Genomic DNA, 17410 nt, shown 5'->3' on the forward strand with positions numbered 1-17410 from the left:
CAGGCACATTTCACGAGTAAAATAAGCATTTGTGAGATTCCTTCATGTTCCTCCACATAAAAAGCCTCAAAAAGCCAGAGGAAAATTCAGTTTGACAGACAGGTACAATGAAATTTCTGCTTTTATTCTCCCTACCCTGTGTTTCTGTGTTCCCCAGCAGCTCCGTGGTTCTGTTTGGCTGTTGTGACCTCTCAGCTGGCAGGGATTCCTTTCCCAGCAAACTGCACATTCCCCTTCTCCCTGCAAGCTATTAAAAGCAGATGTGCAGAGAGAGCTCTGTTATGATGCACTCCTGTGGGCTGATTTCATTCTTTGGCTGGAGTGGTGGGATGCCTCCCAGGAAAGCTGGAGAAGAAGCCCAAGAGGATTTAAATCCATAAGTCTGAGCTAAACTCCTGGGCCTGAAGCTCTGTTGATATCACAGTAAATGAAGTGTAACACAGCTAAAGCAAACTGAGCTAAATCAGAGCAAGGCTGGAATGAGGGAGGGGCTGGAGAGATTGGATCTGATCTTGCATTTATCTGTTTGTTCTTTATAGACTGTTCACTGGGTCTTAATAAATCATTAAGAAACCATCATGGAAAGAAAAAGCAACTTTGTGTAGTTCCTGGACCAGCTTCATTTTGAAATACGGGAATCTGGAGAAATAAGCTTGAAATCTCCTGCAAAACCATGAGGGGGAAAAGGCACTGTGCCATTTAATTGGTGTATTTATAGGGAGGTCGTCTCACAGGCTGCATCTGACTCAAAGTGGAAGCCATCTGGGAATGTTTCTGTGGGTGATGAGCACATTCCAGGGAAGAGTCACAGCATCCTGCAGTCCTGTGGGATGAGGATTGCTTCAGGCTCTGCTTTGGCTCAGGGCAGGTTTGGAAGAAGGAAGTCACAGCCAGAGTTCAGTGTGTCATGGTGTGACACCCCTCCCTCAGTGTTTTTGGGCCAGCGGTTAACAGCACTTCTGGGATTTCTCCTGCAATGTGCCCCTGCTATCGAGGTGTTGGTTGGAAGAGTTCTTCACTATTTTGTTCATCAATAATGTTCTCTAGTTGAACTCTAGATCACATGAATGGCTTTGTAAAGCATCAGGAGTATAGGTGAGAATCACTGGAGCAGCATTCCTTTGGGGAAGGCTGTCCAGGCAGTGGGTGCTGGGTGTTGTCCTGTGGGAAATGATCCTGCTGCCTCCTCTGGCCTTCAGGAGAGGAAGAAATAAAACACGAGGTGTGGGCTGATGTCCTCTGTTTCCCAGGGCTCCTGCTTAGTGAGGGGAAAGAGAAGCAGTTTTGGAGTTTGTGTGAGATCAAGGACAGTCATGAGAAGCCTCTCCCGGATCTGGCACTCCTTAGGAGAGCCCACCCCTTAAGAAAAGGGCTCTAGAGGCAAATTGAGTAACCAGTGGCCTGAGTGCTTGGGAACTGGAGCTGCTTTGTGCAGTCCCTGTGCTCGTGAGGAGCAGCTGACCCTGCACCTTGTGGGTTCTCTTTATTTGCTCACTCAGTTTGTGTAACTGGGGCTCTGCAGTCCTGTGGGCAGACCTGGCTTCCCACACAAAGTTTGCCCTCAGCTGTTCCCAGGCACTTCTGCTTGTCCTGGGGCTGCCTGGGGGAGCCTTGTGACAGCCTCAGGGGGGCTGTGGTTGGAAAGCACGAGGCGTTTCCTCCCCGTGTGCAGGCAGGGGTTAAGCATTCTGAATTTGCAATAGGCAGCCAGCTTTCCCATATAAGAGCACTGCACTCATTGGCTCTCCCCTTCACTGAGAAATCTATCTAGTCATTTCCTGTGCAAGCCCTCCTTCACTTTGCAAAAAGCCATACAGTTGGGTAAATAGCAGGAATCTGGGGTTCTCCTTTCTCACAGGCAGCTTGGATTCTCTCATGGACCACCAGCAACCAGGAGTTGAACACTGTGCCATTAACAGGCTGCTAAAATGATCATGGGCTTCTCTGCAGGAGGGGAGAACTCTCACCCATGGATGTAAATGATTTTGGGTCTGCCTTGATGCTAATTAACACTTCTTGGTACTTCACTTGGTGTCTGCTGGGAGGTTATTTCCCCTCTGAAGGATCCGTTGGGGCTCCTTGTCAGATCAGTTCTTGGGTGGAGCTTGCAGCAACTTCTGGTAAGTGCTGTGCTCTTCTGACAGCAGGGCTTGGTGCTGTGCTGCTCAAAATGGCTCGGGGAGGTCTCAGAGAGGAAGAACTCAGTTCTTGAGAAGTGGAAGTTGAGCTGTCACGCAGAGAGTGCTCCCTGTGCTTCCCAGGGATGCACAAAGTGGGTGGATTTATCACAGGGTCCTTTTTTATAGGACCGTTTTGCTCTTGCTTTTAACCCAGACGCTCTGTCTGTGCAAGACTGACAGTAAATAACTCTCTTGAGTGCTGTGGAGAGATGGAAACTGCAGCTGAGAGATGATTTTGGGGAGAGGAAGACAGAAAAGCACAAGCAAACTGTTATGGAAGTACAAATATCCTTCTAAAGGCTTCGGCAAATGTACCAGTAAGTGTTTTGGGGAGGGAAGTAAGTCTGAGATGGGATTAAAGGCTGAGTGCAGAGGAATGTTTGTCATTAGAGTGCAGACTAAACTGAGTGGCTGAATTATCATAACGGTTTGTCTTGAAATCAGCTGTGAGCAGCATGAAGATGTTTTGCTGCCGTTTTTTGCCTAGACCTGTTTTTTTTCACACCCTAACCTAAACCAAAATGCTTATGCTATGACCATTTACCTCTTTGCCTGTGCAGGCTATGGAGTCTGGCTGTAGTCCCAGCAAGGGAGATTTCTCTTCAAAGGAAACCTGTTAACCATTTGGAGGGAGTGCATGGGAGTAAGGAGGAGTTACTAACAAAAGCTCTGCTGCAGGTTGGTAATTGTGGATATTTAATCGCTGCCTCACAAACTGAGTGAATCTGTGACCACGCTGACTTCAGACAGTGTGCCTTGGGTGTGGTCTGAGATGTAACTAGACAGAGATGAAGAGAGGTCTCCAAAGAGTCAAAAAAGAGGGAAGGGAGCTGGCTGGGAGCTGTGCTGGGTGCTGATGCTCTCTGTGCAGCAAATCTGGTCGGGCTGTGCTCTGTGCAGGCTCCCAGGGCTGTGAGTGTCCACAGAGCAGGGGGAGTGTTTGCCTGAGCTGTGGAGCTGGGAGCTCAAATTCTGTGCTCCCATGGATAGCCAGCAGCTCCAAATGCTGGGGAGATCACACTCGTTTTGCCCCAGGATGAAATGTCAGAGTGCCTGGCGGGAATACGGTTTGTGCAGGTGTTTTCCCTGTATAAACAGCCTAAAGCTTCCCAGCAGGGAATGTGAGCACACTTATCACTGTTCCAAAGAAGGCCTACAGTGAACCTTTATCTCTTTGGCCACTTGGTGACCAGCCTGTGCTGTTGCACTGAGACAAGAACAGTGATCACAGACTCCTAAAGAGCCACTTTCCTTGCCTTTTATGTCAGGAGCCTGTGCTGCTGCCAACAGGTGAGGTCATCTCCCACAGGGGGTTCAGATGTGCTGCAGACAAGTTGCCTGTGCTTCATGAACTACTTTTGAACTTCTCTACTGGAACCTTGTTGAAGGTCCTGATCTTTTATTCAAATATTCCTTCTGTGCAGAGTTTTACCAAATTTCTCTCTCAGGAAATGCATGGTCAACCTGGGAATTTCCCTTGTGTCACACCAAACGCCTTTGGGGTTTGTGAAGGAATTATGTTAATTCTCTCCATCCCTCACAGGTTTAGTGCCCCAGCAGGGAACATCTTTGTGGATCTGCAGGACCATCTCTCCTGGCCATGGATAAGTTCACCAACGGGCAGCCAGGCCCAACTCAGAGGAACAGGCTCATAGGATTGCTAGAAACTGATGACAGCATCCAGGAAGACAAACCTGCTCCGAGTAAAAAGGAAGAAAGGTCAGGACATGGAAGGAAAGGACAGCCACAACCCTTGGAGACACCTTATCAGAAGGAGAGCAGTGACTTTGCCCCTAAAATCAAGGTTAATCTGAACTATCGGCCAGGACTTGTCAGCAAGTGAGTAACTTTTGGGTGTTTGATTCGGGTTGTGATCCACAGTGGTCCTGGCTGGTGGCAGCCTATGGATTTTCTAAAAGTGGCAATGTGTTAATATTACAGGCAGCTGGTGGGAGGTAATTCACAGCAGAAAGGGGATGTATCAGGGCCCTGCTGCACTGGAAGGTGTGCTGGGTGTGTTTTGGGTTGGTCTGAACTCCAATCAGCCACGTTGGGTGTCAGAGCAGCTTCACAGGGATCCCCGCACAGCCAAGCTGCTGCTGCCAGGCAAGGCAGTGAACCAACCCACAGAGAGCTCCCTCCATGTGATGGGCCTGACTCTGGTCCTGCAGCTATCTTGGGCTTCTCTCTCTCTGCTCTGGCTGTGTGCCAGGGCTGCACATCAGCCTGGATCTGGGAACAGCTCCAACTGATGGAAAGAGCAGCCACTTAGGAGAATTCTGGGAAATAACTGTCTCTATTTTTCCCTCGACTCAAAAATAAAATACTTGAGCTTTTTTCCCCAACAAACTCCTCTCTGTCTCCCTCTTTTCCACTGTCCCAGCAGAACTCATGGCACACTCTTGTCCCTGCTCTCCACAACTTCCTAACACTTTGCATTTGTCCCGCAGCCAGAAGGACCCAAATCGATTTGACAGGGAGCGGCTGTTCAGCGCCGTGGTGAGGGGCAGCCCCGAGGCACTGGATGGCTTGCTGGAGTACTTAAGGAGGAACTCCAAATTCCTCACCAATTCTGAATACACAGGTAGATTTCTGCTCGTGGAATTTTGTGGGATACAGGGAACACTTGTCAGTGTAGGAGGGGAGCAGGGGAGAACCTGCTTGTGGTTCTTTGCTTTCTCCAGCCCTCTGTCTTTTTTTATTTTCTTTGTGTCCAGCTGAGGATGGAAAATGCTATTAATTAAATATATTCTACTACTAAAATACTGATAAAAACCTTTCAAAGGATGATTGTATTTAATCCTAGAGAATTAAGTCCTGAATCAAATAATACAGTTGTGTGCAAAGCACACACACAACCCATTCAATACCCTCTCCCTACTAGATGCAAAGACTGGGAAGACCTGCTTAATGAAAGCCCTGCTGAACTTGAAAAATGGGAAGAATGACACAATCCCAGTCTTGCTGGAAATCGACCAAAAGATGCAGAATCCCAGGCCACTTGTCAACGTGTCATGCTCTGACTGCTTCTACAGAGGTAAGGATTCTGTGAGATGTGCAGGAACAAGGAAAAGGAGGGGAACTGGAGCTCCTGCAGCACTGCACCCCCAGGGTTCTAGCACAGCCCACTCACCTTGTAGTTCTGATTCTGGTGCTGCATTTTCTTCATACCCTCCTTGGTTTGTAAAACAGAAATGATACATGTTTAATAACCCAAGAAATGAGACAATTTGCTTGGGAAAGTATAAGAAGCACTTGTAAAAATGGAAAAAGAAGTGGTTAAATGAGTTTTGCTGTTTGGGCTTTGATCAGCAGCGTGGCCATGTATGTGTGTGGTTGTCTGAATCCTCTCATGGCTGCTAGGGATCTCAGTGCCAGGCAAGGGGAATTGCCTGCTCTGGTGTTGAATTTCTGGTGGTTTTGAGGCTTGTTGGAAGCCCTCAGTTGCCAGCCAGCCCTGCCCAGCCCTGAGGCTGCAGCTGCTGTGCAGAACACCAGCAGTCTCTGGTGCCATCCCATCCTGTCCCCTCTGACAGTGGCACAGAGTGACAAGTTTGCTCTTTCCTCAGGCCAGACAGCCCTGCACATTGCCATAGAGAAAAGGAGCCTTGATATGGTCAGGCTGTTGGTGGAGAATGGAGCTGATGTCCATGCCAGAGCCCATGGTGAATTCTTCAGGAAAAAGAAAGAAGGAGTTTACTTTTATTTTGGTGAGTCAGTGTGGAATATTTCCTTTGGGGTTTTTATTGCCCTGCTGTATGTGGTGCCACTAATTCTAGTTGGGTTTGCCCTTCTGTGCATGAGTTGCCATCTCCAGGGTCCTTTAATCAAGCTCTGGACTTACTTGAATGGCAAGATCCTTTCACATCTGGGGTGCCCATTGAGCATTTCCATCATCTTTGGGTTTATGTGTTTAATCCTGTCCGAGTGGCTTCAGACAAAAACCAATCCTTGGTTAGTTTGGATTTGAGAGATTAGTTTGAGATCTGGGAAAGTGTTTCAGCTGCCCCCAGAAACAGAGTACTTGTTTATAATAAAACCCTTTCTGAATCTAGAAACACTGAGAAAGAACTTGTTCTGTGTTTCAGTGGTAAAACTCTAAGCTGAATATAATTTTCTAGGATTGCTTTTGTAAATTCTTTTTCACCCCTTTCTGCTTCCCTCCCAAATGCTGTGTCCAAATCTCTTCAGGTGAACTCCCCCTCTCCTTGGCTGCTTGTACCAACCAGCTTGACGTGGTGGACTATCTCCTGACCAATCCCCACCAGAAAGCCAGGCTGCAGGAGCAGGACACCCAGGGCAACACAGTCCTGCATGCCCTGGTGATGATTGCAGACGACACTGAGGAGAACACCAAGTTTGTGAGCACAACTTACGTGGAAATCCTGAAGGCAGGAGTGAAGCTCGACCCGACGTGCAAACTGGAGGAGATTGTGAATTATGATGGATTAAACCCTCTGCAGCTTGCTGCCAAGACAGGCAAAGTGGAGGTATAGATGAGCAGAGGGGAGCCCTGGGGTTGCTGAGGAAGCAGGGAGAGTGTGACACACACCCTCAGTATGCAGGGGGTTTGGGGTTGGAGCAGCTTGGACACTGCTGACAGGGGCAGTGCCACAGGTGACAATAAAGGAGGCCACCTCCAAGCCACTTAGGCATGTCCTGCAGAGCCTCAGCTGCTGCTGCTGTCCCTGCCCTGTCCCTGTTCCCTGAACTGAAGCTATTTCCACTCCTGAGGGAGCCAGCTGTCATTGATCCCCTGCTTTTAGCCAGATCCAGGTGTTTGATGAGGCACACATCCAGCTGTGCAGCACAGGGAGGTGCTTTGGGCACATCATGCCCTTCTGCACCTTCCTCAGGTGAGCATTGTCCTGTTTGTGTCAGATCTTCAGGCACATCATCCAGAGGGAGATCAAGGACCCTGTGTACAGACACCTGTCCCGCAAGTTCACCGAGTGGACCTACGGCCCCATCCACGTGTCCCTCTATGACCTGTCCTCCTTGGACAGCTTCGAGGAGAACTCTGTGCTGGAGATCCTGGCCTACAGCAGTGACACCCCGGTGAGGCTCTCACCAACCCTCAGACAATTTTTTCCTGTCCTTGGTATGGCGGTGTTGTATAATTACGCAAATAATTTCAAGTGAATGTGGGCTTTCAGGTGATAGTATCTCTGGAAAAGAAATGCTTCATGGGAATGTTTGCGGATTTTGTTATTCAGCGTGGTTGGCATGGCTCTGATCATCTGTAATTTGAGGAAAATTTTGATCCTTTGGTTGTCCTAAGCCTTGGTTTGTCCAAATACCTTGATGAAGTGACTTCTATGCAATGGTTGATATATTTCATACTGAAAAGTCTGACTGAATAACCCCTTAATGACTCCCCAGTTGGAGCCACTCAGCTCCAGCCCTTAAAAAGACAATCTCCTGATGAATTCACATTCCTGTTGACGCACTGGTGCATTTTTTTTGCTTTTTTTCCCCCCACAGAATCGATACAAGATGGTGGTTTTGGAGCCACTGAACAAACTGCTGCAGCAAAAATGGGAAACATTTGCTTCCAAGAGATTCTACTTCAGTTTTGTCTCCTACTTGTCATTCATGATCATCTTTACAGCCATTGCATACTATCAGCCCTTAAGGGTAAAGGTAGGTCCAATATTTTTATCTGAAAGGCCTGAATGGATGGAGCAGAATTTTAAAGTTGTGAGTGGTTATCACTGCTCTGCCTGTCTTCACTGCTTTGGGTGTTTTTGGTTTTCTCTTGCAGCCTTCCTTTCCAGTGGAGTTCACAGCTGGAGGCTTCCTGTGGGTCTCTGGACTGATCATTATCTTGTTAGGAGGCATTTATCTGATCTTTGCTCAGGTAGGGGGATCTCCTGTCTGGTTTTACTGTGACACAGGGAAGAAAAAGGAAACTATCACTGGTATGGGGGCAGCAGATTCAGATCAGGATGTGCAGGAGGGAATCCTGCTCTGAGACACTCAGTGTGATCTGGCAGTGCCAGGGGCAGCCCAAGCCAGGTTGTTGGATAAGGGGAATCATAGTTCCACAAACAGCAAATAATTCTGAGAGACTTCTGTGATTTATGCTATTAAAATCCATCCCTGGCATTTAATGCAGGCTATTAATAAAGACATTGGGCTGAGCCATGATTCAGCCCTTGTTTATCCTTGCCCTTTATAAATAAAGCCTTTTTTCCTCTGGGAGGGATGATGTTGGGGATCTTGAAGATGAAAGCAGGAGCATATGGAGCAAAGCTTGCCCCTGAGCAAAAATCTATGCTGGGCAGGGCTTCCTCTCTCCCCTGGGCTGGTTTTGATGAATGGCCCTGCTTGTGCTGAGTGATGGATTGATTTTCCTCTCCCAGAGCCTGTACCTGCGGAGGAGACGTCAGTCCCTGAAGACCATGTGCTCTGACAGCTGCATCGAGATCCTGATGTATGTCCTGCAGGGGTTTGGCACAATCACAGCTTGGAATTGCTGCTGTGTGTGCAGCTGAGTTGCCCTAACATTGCTGCAGAGCTGGAAACAGTGATCATCTGCCACTCTTTCCACCCCTGCTGCCTTCACCTGCTGCTGCTTGTCTTAAACCTCTACCTTGTCCTTGTAGCCTCAAATGTCTTTGCTTTTCATTGCAAGGGGCCTTTTTGTTGAGCTGAGTCCCTGCCACTTTTTGTTTGTCTCCAGCTTCATCCAGGCCTTCTCCCTGCTGCTGTCAGCAGTGCTGTATGGAGCCAGCTCAGAGAACTACGTGGCAGTGATGGTGTTCTCCCTGCTCTTGGGGTGGGTGAACACCCTGTACTACACCCGGGGCTTCCAGCGCACTGGCATCTACAGTGTCATGATCCAGAAGGTCAGTGCTGGGGGGAAACCTCTGCAGGAGAAGATTTTGGGGTGTGAGGAGCTGGAATTGATGTCCTGTGGAAGCACAGATGTTGCAGAAGGAGATTAGTGTCTTCAGTTATAATTGCAGCAAACCACTCGTTTGCCATCACTGAACATTGCAGGTGACACCAGCTGACACTTGTGTGTTATAAACCAACTCCAAACTAGCACTGAAAACTAGTCTGAGTTCCCTGGAACTGCTCAGCTTGGCCTGAGAAGTGTCTCCAGATCTATGGAGAAATCTGTGACTAGAAGGGAAAAGCAGAAGTGAAATGAGGTGCCAGAGAAGAATTCTGATCACCACTCATGTAAAGCCAATGGAGATGGAAAGGAGAGGGATGTGTGTATTGAAACAATTTGGAAACAGCCATACTGGGGAGCCAACAGGATATTTATTTGTTTCAAAGATCTATTCATACAAGTATAGCAACAAATAAGTTCATAGTGCTGTCAGACTAAGCCGTCAATGACATTATTTACCTGTGGAAGTAATTTAACGTATATTAGTTTCTTAAACTGGATGAACAACACTTGCTGTCAGTGTTGTTCCTGGGGCTTGGTTTGTGATGTGTAACTACAGAGGATCACCCTGGTGATTGCATGCCAGATAAAGAGCAGCACTTCCCCTGATTTGTGTTTCAGACCATCATGAGAGACCTGCTGCGTTTCCTCTTGGTTTATATGATCTTCCTGTTTGGCTTTGCTGCAGGTGAGCCCTCTCTGTGTCACACCGTGGTTTGGGCTGCAAGAAGCAGTTTCCTGAGGACTCACATTGTGTTTTTCCCCCAGCTCTGGTCACCCTGATGGGTGATGCCCCCTCAGTGTCCCAGAACAAGTCCCTGGCTCACCTGGAGAGCCCCAGCAGCCACGCCATGTACGGAGGGCTGCTCAGTGTCTCCCTGGAGCTCTTCAAGATCACCATTGGCATGGGTGACCTGGATTTCCAGGAGCACGCCAGGTTCAGATACTTTGTCATGCTGCTGCTGCTGCTGTTTGTGATCCTCACCTACATCCTGCTGCTCAACATGCTGATTGCCCTCATGAGTGAGACTGTCACTGACATCTCTGGCTACAGCAAGAGCGTCTGGAAGCTGCAGGTGAGGCACAGAGTTCTGCTGGGGTCTCAGAATCAGAGGTGGCAGTCCCTGTCTGTCCTAAGCTCAGCTCTTAATGTGCCTTTTAGATAAATGTGTCACTCTGGGGGTACATAATGTTTAGGTGTATTTACAGCTCTCTTTGCATGATCCATGTGCACAGGGAGCTTGAGGCAGTAAGTGGTACCTTTAGGAGCACTTTGGGGTTGGGTTCCACAGTGATCCAAGTAGTTCTGACTGGGGAAGATTTAATTCAAAGGCTGGGCTGGGTTCTGCTGGTGCCCTGGTTTCTCTCTGACGTGGGTTTTGTTCTTCCAGAGGGCTATTGCTATTCTAGAAATAGAGAAGGCCTGGCTGTGGCGCCAGGGTGGGAAGAGGAGATCTGGCTGCTTCATGTCAGTGGGGCTCAATAAGAAAGATGAGAGGTGGTGTTTCAGGTAAGACAGATGCACCATTCCCCTCTTACACTCCAGCTTGGCAGTGGGGTCACAGCCTGGTAACCCTGGGCCACCACAGGGAATTTCAGCACTGACTCAACCACACATTTCTGGGTACACTCAAGTTTGTTGGTGATTGCTGGCTGGGGGTTTGAGAGCTGATTGACCCTCCAGCATTGTCCCCTTTGTATTAAAAACATTCCCTGAACTGAAGAATTTTAAATCAAACAAACCAGTGGACAATATGCAGGGGGAGAAGATATTTAACCTCATGGAGCTTAGATTACAGAAGATCTTTGCTCAAAGAAAAGCTCTCTAAGGTGCTGTTGGCTGCAGCCAAACCATTAGGGTGGTGTTGGCAGGATCAGCTGGGCTGGGATGCTGCAGGACAGAGATCTGGCTTGAAATGCTGCATTCCAGGCATCAGCGTCTTGTTGCATTTTGTCTCTCCAGAGTAGAGGAAATTAAATGGACAGATTGGGCAAAGGATGTGGGAGTGCTGAAGGAAGACCCTGGAAACACCAGTGATTCAGAAATAAATCCAGAAGGTAAATTAAATCATGAAGAAAGGTCTGCAGTATCTTTTTAGCTTCCTGCTCAGCAACTACTCTTGGCAGGTTGCTATGTCTTTGGCAACAGAATTTCAGGCAGGCCAACTTGAAATCGCTTCTCCAAAGTGGCAGCATCACTTGTGAGCTGAGAAAATAAAGATTTAGTGTAGGTCTGGACCTGGCCAGAGTTTGGGAACAAGCTGAGGATGAAGGAGATACCATTCCTACTGAGCTTTGGGAGAAATGGGCAGGAAATTCTGCTGGGGAAAAGCAAGGGCTGTTCTTCCTTTTGGCTCAGTAGCCCAAACACATGGTGCTTTTCCTAGGAAAGGTAAAATTCAGGCCCATTCATCCTGCACACATTAAAATCACAGGGCTTTTAGGGCATTAATATGAACATTAACTCTGGGAATATTGTCAGAATCTGACTGAGATAATTCTGTTTGCTTCCCTTGGTAGACCTGGGAGGAAACTCTGTGGAAAACAGAATTTTCCCTAGAAAGATCTTGTTCATCCTGGCAGAAGCTGGGCAGAAGCTCCAGTGTAGATTCTTCCTGGGTGCCAGTTTTCTGGGACTGGGGAGGTTGCAGTGCTTAAGACATTCTGTGGTGTGTGTTGGGTGTTCCCTGAACCTGCACCCTTCTGAACCTGGGTCCCTTTGTCAGCTTCCTGCTGATGAAGGGCTGTCCTTGTGTCCCCTGCTGCAGAGACAAGGTCCTGGAAACGGCCAGCACAGAAACCTCCCCGAGCAGCTGCCTCAGAGGAGCAATCCCTGCTGCAGCCACAGCCTCCAGCCACAGAGATGGTGCCTCTGCAGGGACAAGCCAGACAGCTTTGACAGGTTTTCTGAATTGCAACCTTGCTTCCATGTTCAAAGGAGTAGTTCTTCCTTTAGCAGCTGGAAGAATTGAAGGCATTGACAGTATTAAAGTGCATTTCGTGGAGGACTGTGGTTCAGCCTGTGGCTTTAAATATTGTCATGCACTTTAATGATTAATTTCCTCTGAAGAAACTCTTTTTACTCGACTTTCTCTGCCTGACACTTTCTTATTACTATGTGTAAAGATCCAATAGAGAGCAAGCTCCTGGGGCAGTGGGGAATGTTCTCTGGGAAGGCAGAGCTCTGAGCTGTGCAGGGATAATGCTCATGGAATGACCTAGCTGAGAATGGCTCAGCCTCTTCTTCTGTCACAAGGGACTGCACTGAAGTGCTTTGGAATAAAGAGCGTTGTAGAGTCATAAAAAGCTGCTCAGGGTGGAGTTGTGTTCTGTGCAAAGCACTGTTGGTGTGAGATGGGAGTGGACAAACCCTCACCCTGCCCTGGGCCTGGGGCAGCACCTGCAGAGCTCCATGGTGACTCCACATCAGGATTCCCATTTAACACTTTCAGAATTAAATTCTCTGCCATGATGGGGATTTCCTGGACCTAAATCTTCACATGTTGGATTTCTGGGACCTCTGTTTTTCCCAGGTTGCTTTGTCTCTGCAGCAAACAGCAGCAGGATCCTGCTTGTGGCCCCTGAGAGACTGAGGGGCCAACACTTTTCGTGTGGTTTTTGCTTCCTGTGACTCTTGATGAACATCCTGTCTTGCTGCAAATGTTTGCAAGGACCTCATCACTTTTTGTGACATGCACCCTGCCTCAGGCAGGAGGGACAGCCTGCTGTAAACTCTGTGGAAAAGAGATAAAAATGAGCTGTCTCACTTTTCACTGTATTTAACAGTAATAATATGTAATATTTCTGTAAACAATACAGCAAGTGTACTTAATTGAAAATGTTCATCTTTGGATATGTTTTTAGCCTTTCAGCCTTTCTCAGAAAGGGAGAGAAGGTATTTTAAGTGTGGACTGTAAGGTTTTATCAGATTCCTGATGGCTGCTGTGTGAGTTAACTCTTTTTTTTCAAGGCCTCATGTCAGTTGGTGCAGCCACATTTGAGCATTGATGCACCTTCCAATCCAGGGAAAGGTTGGTGACAATCCCAGGAAAGATGCAAACCACAAATGTTGGAAGCACCTTTCCTTCTGTAAGATAAACTATGCAACCTGAGCTCTCTGTCTCAATTCCACTCTGAGAGAGTGAGACTTGGAGGTTTTCCTTTTGGAGATCATCATCATCATAATCCTCTCTGCATGCGACTGGCAGCAAAATCTTGTTTTAATATTTCTTTCCTGCACTTCAATGGGTTCTTTCCCCAGTGCTGGGCAATTCCCCCTCCAGCTTCACTGCATTGAGGCTTTAAGTGGGAACTGCCTTTTCTTGCTCCAGCTTCTGTTGTTTTCTTGCTTTGTGAAGCCTTCAGCTGCTTTTTCCATCTATGGCTTTGTCCTAAGTGTTCCCAAGATTTGGCAAGGTGCTCATTTTGCACGGAAGGCTCGTCTGGCATATGATAAATCTATCGCTGTGCTTGGTGCTTTGCTGTGGTCTGAGATTCTAAAGAAATGCAGGATCAGATCTGCCATCCCTGCCTGGAGTCTTGATAAATTGACCTTGCTGGTGCTTTGGGGAAGCTGTGGGCACTGACAGCTTTCAGCATCACCATCCTCTTCAGGCACTCCTTGAACCTGCTTCTCTTTTTAAGATTGCACTTTCGTTTATCTTTTGATCTGCATCCAAAATGTCCTGCTGTGAGGCAGGGCTTTGGCATTCCCAGAGCTTCCCAGTGCCACCACAGCCCAGCAGTCTCATGGATGAAGGATGATGGGCAGCAGCCCCAACAGGATTTTGGGGTTCACTCTTAACAGCTGATAATGTTTTGTCAGGAAACACTTCAGTCATTTACACAAGTACTAACCAACAGATGAGCTGTGCTCTCCCTTCTCCCTCTGGTGCCAGGGACACCCTGCATGAGAACCCCTTCCTGGGCACATGGGGAGGCTTTGCAGGGCTCTGACAAAACAGAAAGAAGCCTTTCTCAAATGGCAGTGGAGGAACAGCTGCAGTTTCCTTCCTCTGTCTGAACCACAGAGGCTCTGGATGCCCAGCCATGCCATCACAAGACAGCAGCAACTCCCAGTGCTTCTCAAATGCTTTAAGGGGCTCAAACCCTCTGGATCTGCTTTGGTCAGAGTTCCTTGGCTCCTGGCAGCGTGTGAGATGAACTTTGGGCATCCAAACTTCTCCTTTAGCCCAGCACACTTTGCCTGGTCATTGCTCCCTGTGTCTTATGTGCAAGGCTCTGAGTGCTTTCCCCCTCACAGAGCTCCATCTCACAGCTTATCTGTGCAATTTTCCTGAAAGAAACTCCATGTCTGGTGTGTGTGCTTCCCAATTCCCCTTAAGGCCATTTTCTTCAGGGGCAGAGGTGGAATCAAGCCTTCCTTGTTACGCAGATCCTTTGCACAATTTTGGTTTTTTCCCCATTTTTCCAAAGCCTGCTCCAAAGCAGGAGCCAGCAGGAGGATCTGTATCCACGAGCTGATTCCCTCTCTCTTCATCTCCCTGTGACCCCACTTGCAACTGAACATACTTTCCATTGCCTCTGGAGCTCGCAGAGGGAGCCTTTGAAATGTGACAGCCCCAGGGCCCCGACAAAGACCAGATGCTTTCTGTAAGTCCCAGGAGCTGCCCAGGGCTGGCTCTGAAGAGCTGCAGCTGGTGGATTTTGCAGCTGGACTCTTCCTGGGGCTGCCTCTCCGTTTTGGGCTTTGCTGTGTTTAGGAAATTTCATTTCTTGCTCTGGGACTAAAAGAAGAATTATTTTGAGGTGGGGAAAAAAGCATTTGTAAAGAAAATTTTGACTTTGCAACCTCATATCTGCTTCAGCAGCACAAAAATAAATAAAAAAAAAAGGTGAGTCCAGACAGGACCAGGCTAAGGCTCAGAAAGATGTGACTGTGGCTGCCTTGTGGGTGGAACAGAATTGTTGCTAAATCTGAGTACAAGAGGGTTTTTTTTTTTTTGCTTCCTCTTTTGCCATGATCCTTTTTTCACTTCAGATTTGTGAGATGTGGAGGGTTACAGCATTTCTGGACTGTGAGGATTGTTGTCAAATGTTAAACACACAGAGGAAGAGAGCTGTGGAGGTAGCTAGAAAGTGCCCATGGGATTTGTTGCACTTTTTTCTGAGAATTCTTGGAAAATTTAAGCTTTCTGGGCAAGGAGAGCTGGGCAGAAGAGCTATTTCCAGTTGACAGTGTTGGTTTTGCTGGTGTTCACATCTCCAGCACACAAATCAGGGACTCCATCATTGCAGAAAAAAACCAATTCTACGCTTTTGGAGTCCTCTGGATTAAAATCTTGCTCCATCAGGACAAGAATGAATCCGCAGAGTGCCAGAGGCAATTTCCTTCTGTTCACCCCTTCCAGCTTGCAGTGTTTTACCCCTGCAGCAAATACATAGGAAGGAATCATGAAATTTGGAAAAAGACTGGGAAAAAAATTCAGCAAACTGGGCTGTGCTGTATTTCTGTCCCTCTCTCATGGGTCCCAGGGAGGGAGGTCACCAGCTGTGCTATTCCTTTTTCCGCTGTCAGGCTGTTGAATAATGATTTTGTTGCTGCTAAACTGGTTACAGGATCTGTCCCTGAGGATGGCTGGAATAAAATAAATAATAGGAAATGATCCACATATAAGTAGATATGTGATGTTTTGTTCTAAAAATTGCCCTTACTGCTGCAAAGGACACTAATTCTCCGAAGCTATATATAGAGAATTCCAGCGAAAGGGCTGCTTGTCTCTTTCTGGAGCACAGGTTGGGTCTTATTTGGGATCTGAGCTCTGCCCCTGGATGTGAAGGCTGATGGGCTGACAGATGTTCTCGTGGCTGCAGCTCCTTTTGATCCTGGCTGAGGGGAGAAGGGTTTACGTCCATCGCCTGGAGACAGAGGTGAAAACACTGGCAGCGTAAACACTCCATGTTGGGGATTTTCCAACCATGCCTAAGTAGTGACAAATAAAACATTCCTGCTTTGTGCTCCCTGCTGGATGTGCTCTCCCTGTATGGTAGAGGACTGTGCAGCCAGGGCTCCTGGCTTAGGCATTAGAAAATCAGAGAGAAATAAAGAAATCAAATTACTCTGTCCCTAAGGTGTGCATTTATCCCAGCAGGATCAAATACTGATTTTTTTGCCTGTGTGCAGGAATTTGTTGGTGCAGCCTTAGCCCTGCCAGGCACTTCTGTGCAACACACACGTGTTTGGGGAGTTGCTAAAACTTTGCTTCTGGGAGTTTTGTGGCCCTAAAGGATCTGTGACCCGATATCCAGGATAAAAGTGAATTATGTCATTTTGGACAGCCCAGCAGGAACGGCTTTGGTGCACTGCTGGGATTTGCTCAGGGTGGTTGGGAGCAGAAAGCAGCAGCCTGGGCACATCAGGATTCCCACAACAAGCACCCTCTCGTGGCTTATTCCTGTCACAGGGTGAAGACAGCAATGGGTTCAGTTGCTGGTAATTTAAGAAAAGATTGTGCAGTAACACTTATTTTATATTTTTTAAATGCAAGAGCTACTCATGCTCCATTTGCTATAAATCTTTCTCTGATGTTTTTTAGGCTGGTTCATTCACCTTGAGAAGCCACTTCAATGTGCAGGTGACCTCTCCTTAGGACAGTCTCTGATCATGGTTTGATTTCCCTGATGGGCTCCAGGACATTATAGGATCTCTGGAGGACGTGGTTGTGCTCTGGTAGGTAATAAATGTTATTTTTTAGTATGCTGGGGAAATGCTTCAAAGACAAATATAGAATCTGTGTTCCATGCAATGTGTCATTACTCTATTTTTAATTCAGCATCAGAGGGACATAAAAAAAAATCTTTCCCAGTGCTAGAAATTATCTAAAATATAAACCCTTCAGTCCAAGTTGCAAAGGCTTTTGCCTTTGTATGTCTAAAGCTTTGAACAAGTATGAGATAGTGAACATAAATTAACACAGATGTAAGGCTGATAAGACCTTGATGTCTGCAGTTCAGCACAGATAATTTAGGTTATTTAGACAAGGAATAATCTATTTACAAACTGTCCCTCATTTTCAATCAGACTTCTGGCAGCTGAGTGACTCGTGGGGTTCATAAAGGCTGAGGCAGGGCAGATGGATTTGATTTTCTCCTTGCATTTTGTATTTGAAAACAAATTCTAGATAAAGAATTGGGTAGATAATGTGTTTATCTAATGGAAACATAAATACCATGTTTAATTCTCCAGCTCTGCCCATATTGGTGTATTTTGGCTGTCTGCTCCTTCAGGCTCTTGGGATTTTGTGTGTTCTGAACATTCCCAGCAGAAACTGGAACTTCTGTAAATAGGCCAGCCTGGTCCAGGTGA

The 17410-nt window shown here is 47.3% G+C and overlaps 1 protein-coding gene across 5 annotated transcripts; it reads left to right on the forward strand.

Moving 5' to 3' along the window:
• Positions 1 to 1684: 1684 nt before the first annotated feature.
• LOC146429187 (transient receptor potential cation channel subfamily V member 2-like) lies at positions 1685 to 15721 on the forward strand. Of its 5 annotated transcripts, none has more exons than XM_085078755.1 (18): positions 1685 to 2120; positions 2307 to 2497; positions 2741 to 2858; positions 3724 to 4019; positions 4631 to 4764; positions 5065 to 5217; positions 5750 to 5890; positions 6372 to 6670; positions 7062 to 7238; positions 7665 to 7823; positions 7945 to 8040; positions 8546 to 8616; positions 8866 to 9031; positions 9706 to 9772; positions 9853 to 10160; positions 10476 to 10594; positions 11048 to 11142; positions 11853 to 15721. In XM_085078755.1, the coding sequence occupies exons 4-18, from the start codon at positions 3781 to 3783 to the stop codon at positions 11981 to 11983; spliced, it is 2355 nt and encodes a 784-aa protein (XP_084934881.1). In that variant the 5' UTR covers positions 1685 to 2120; positions 2307 to 2497; positions 2741 to 2858; positions 3724 to 3780; the 3' UTR covers positions 11984 to 15721. The 5 variants fall into 5 exon arrangements, with proteins under 5 accessions (XP_084934881.1, XP_084934880.1, XP_084934882.1 ...); XM_085078754.1 differs by having other exon boundaries at positions 2335 to 2497; XM_085078758.1 differs by having other exon boundaries at positions 1686 to 2120; positions 2335 to 2497; positions 11811 to 15721.
• The last annotated feature ends 1689 nt before the right edge of the window (positions 15722 to 17410 follow it).

This window comes from Lichenostomus cassidix, chromosome 19 (assembly GCF_008360975.1).
Source record: "Lichenostomus cassidix isolate B80296 chromosome 19, HeHo_3.0, whole genome shotgun sequence".
In the NCBI taxonomy this organism is placed as follows: Eukaryota; Metazoa; Chordata; class Aves; order Passeriformes; family Meliphagidae; genus Lichenostomus; species Lichenostomus cassidix.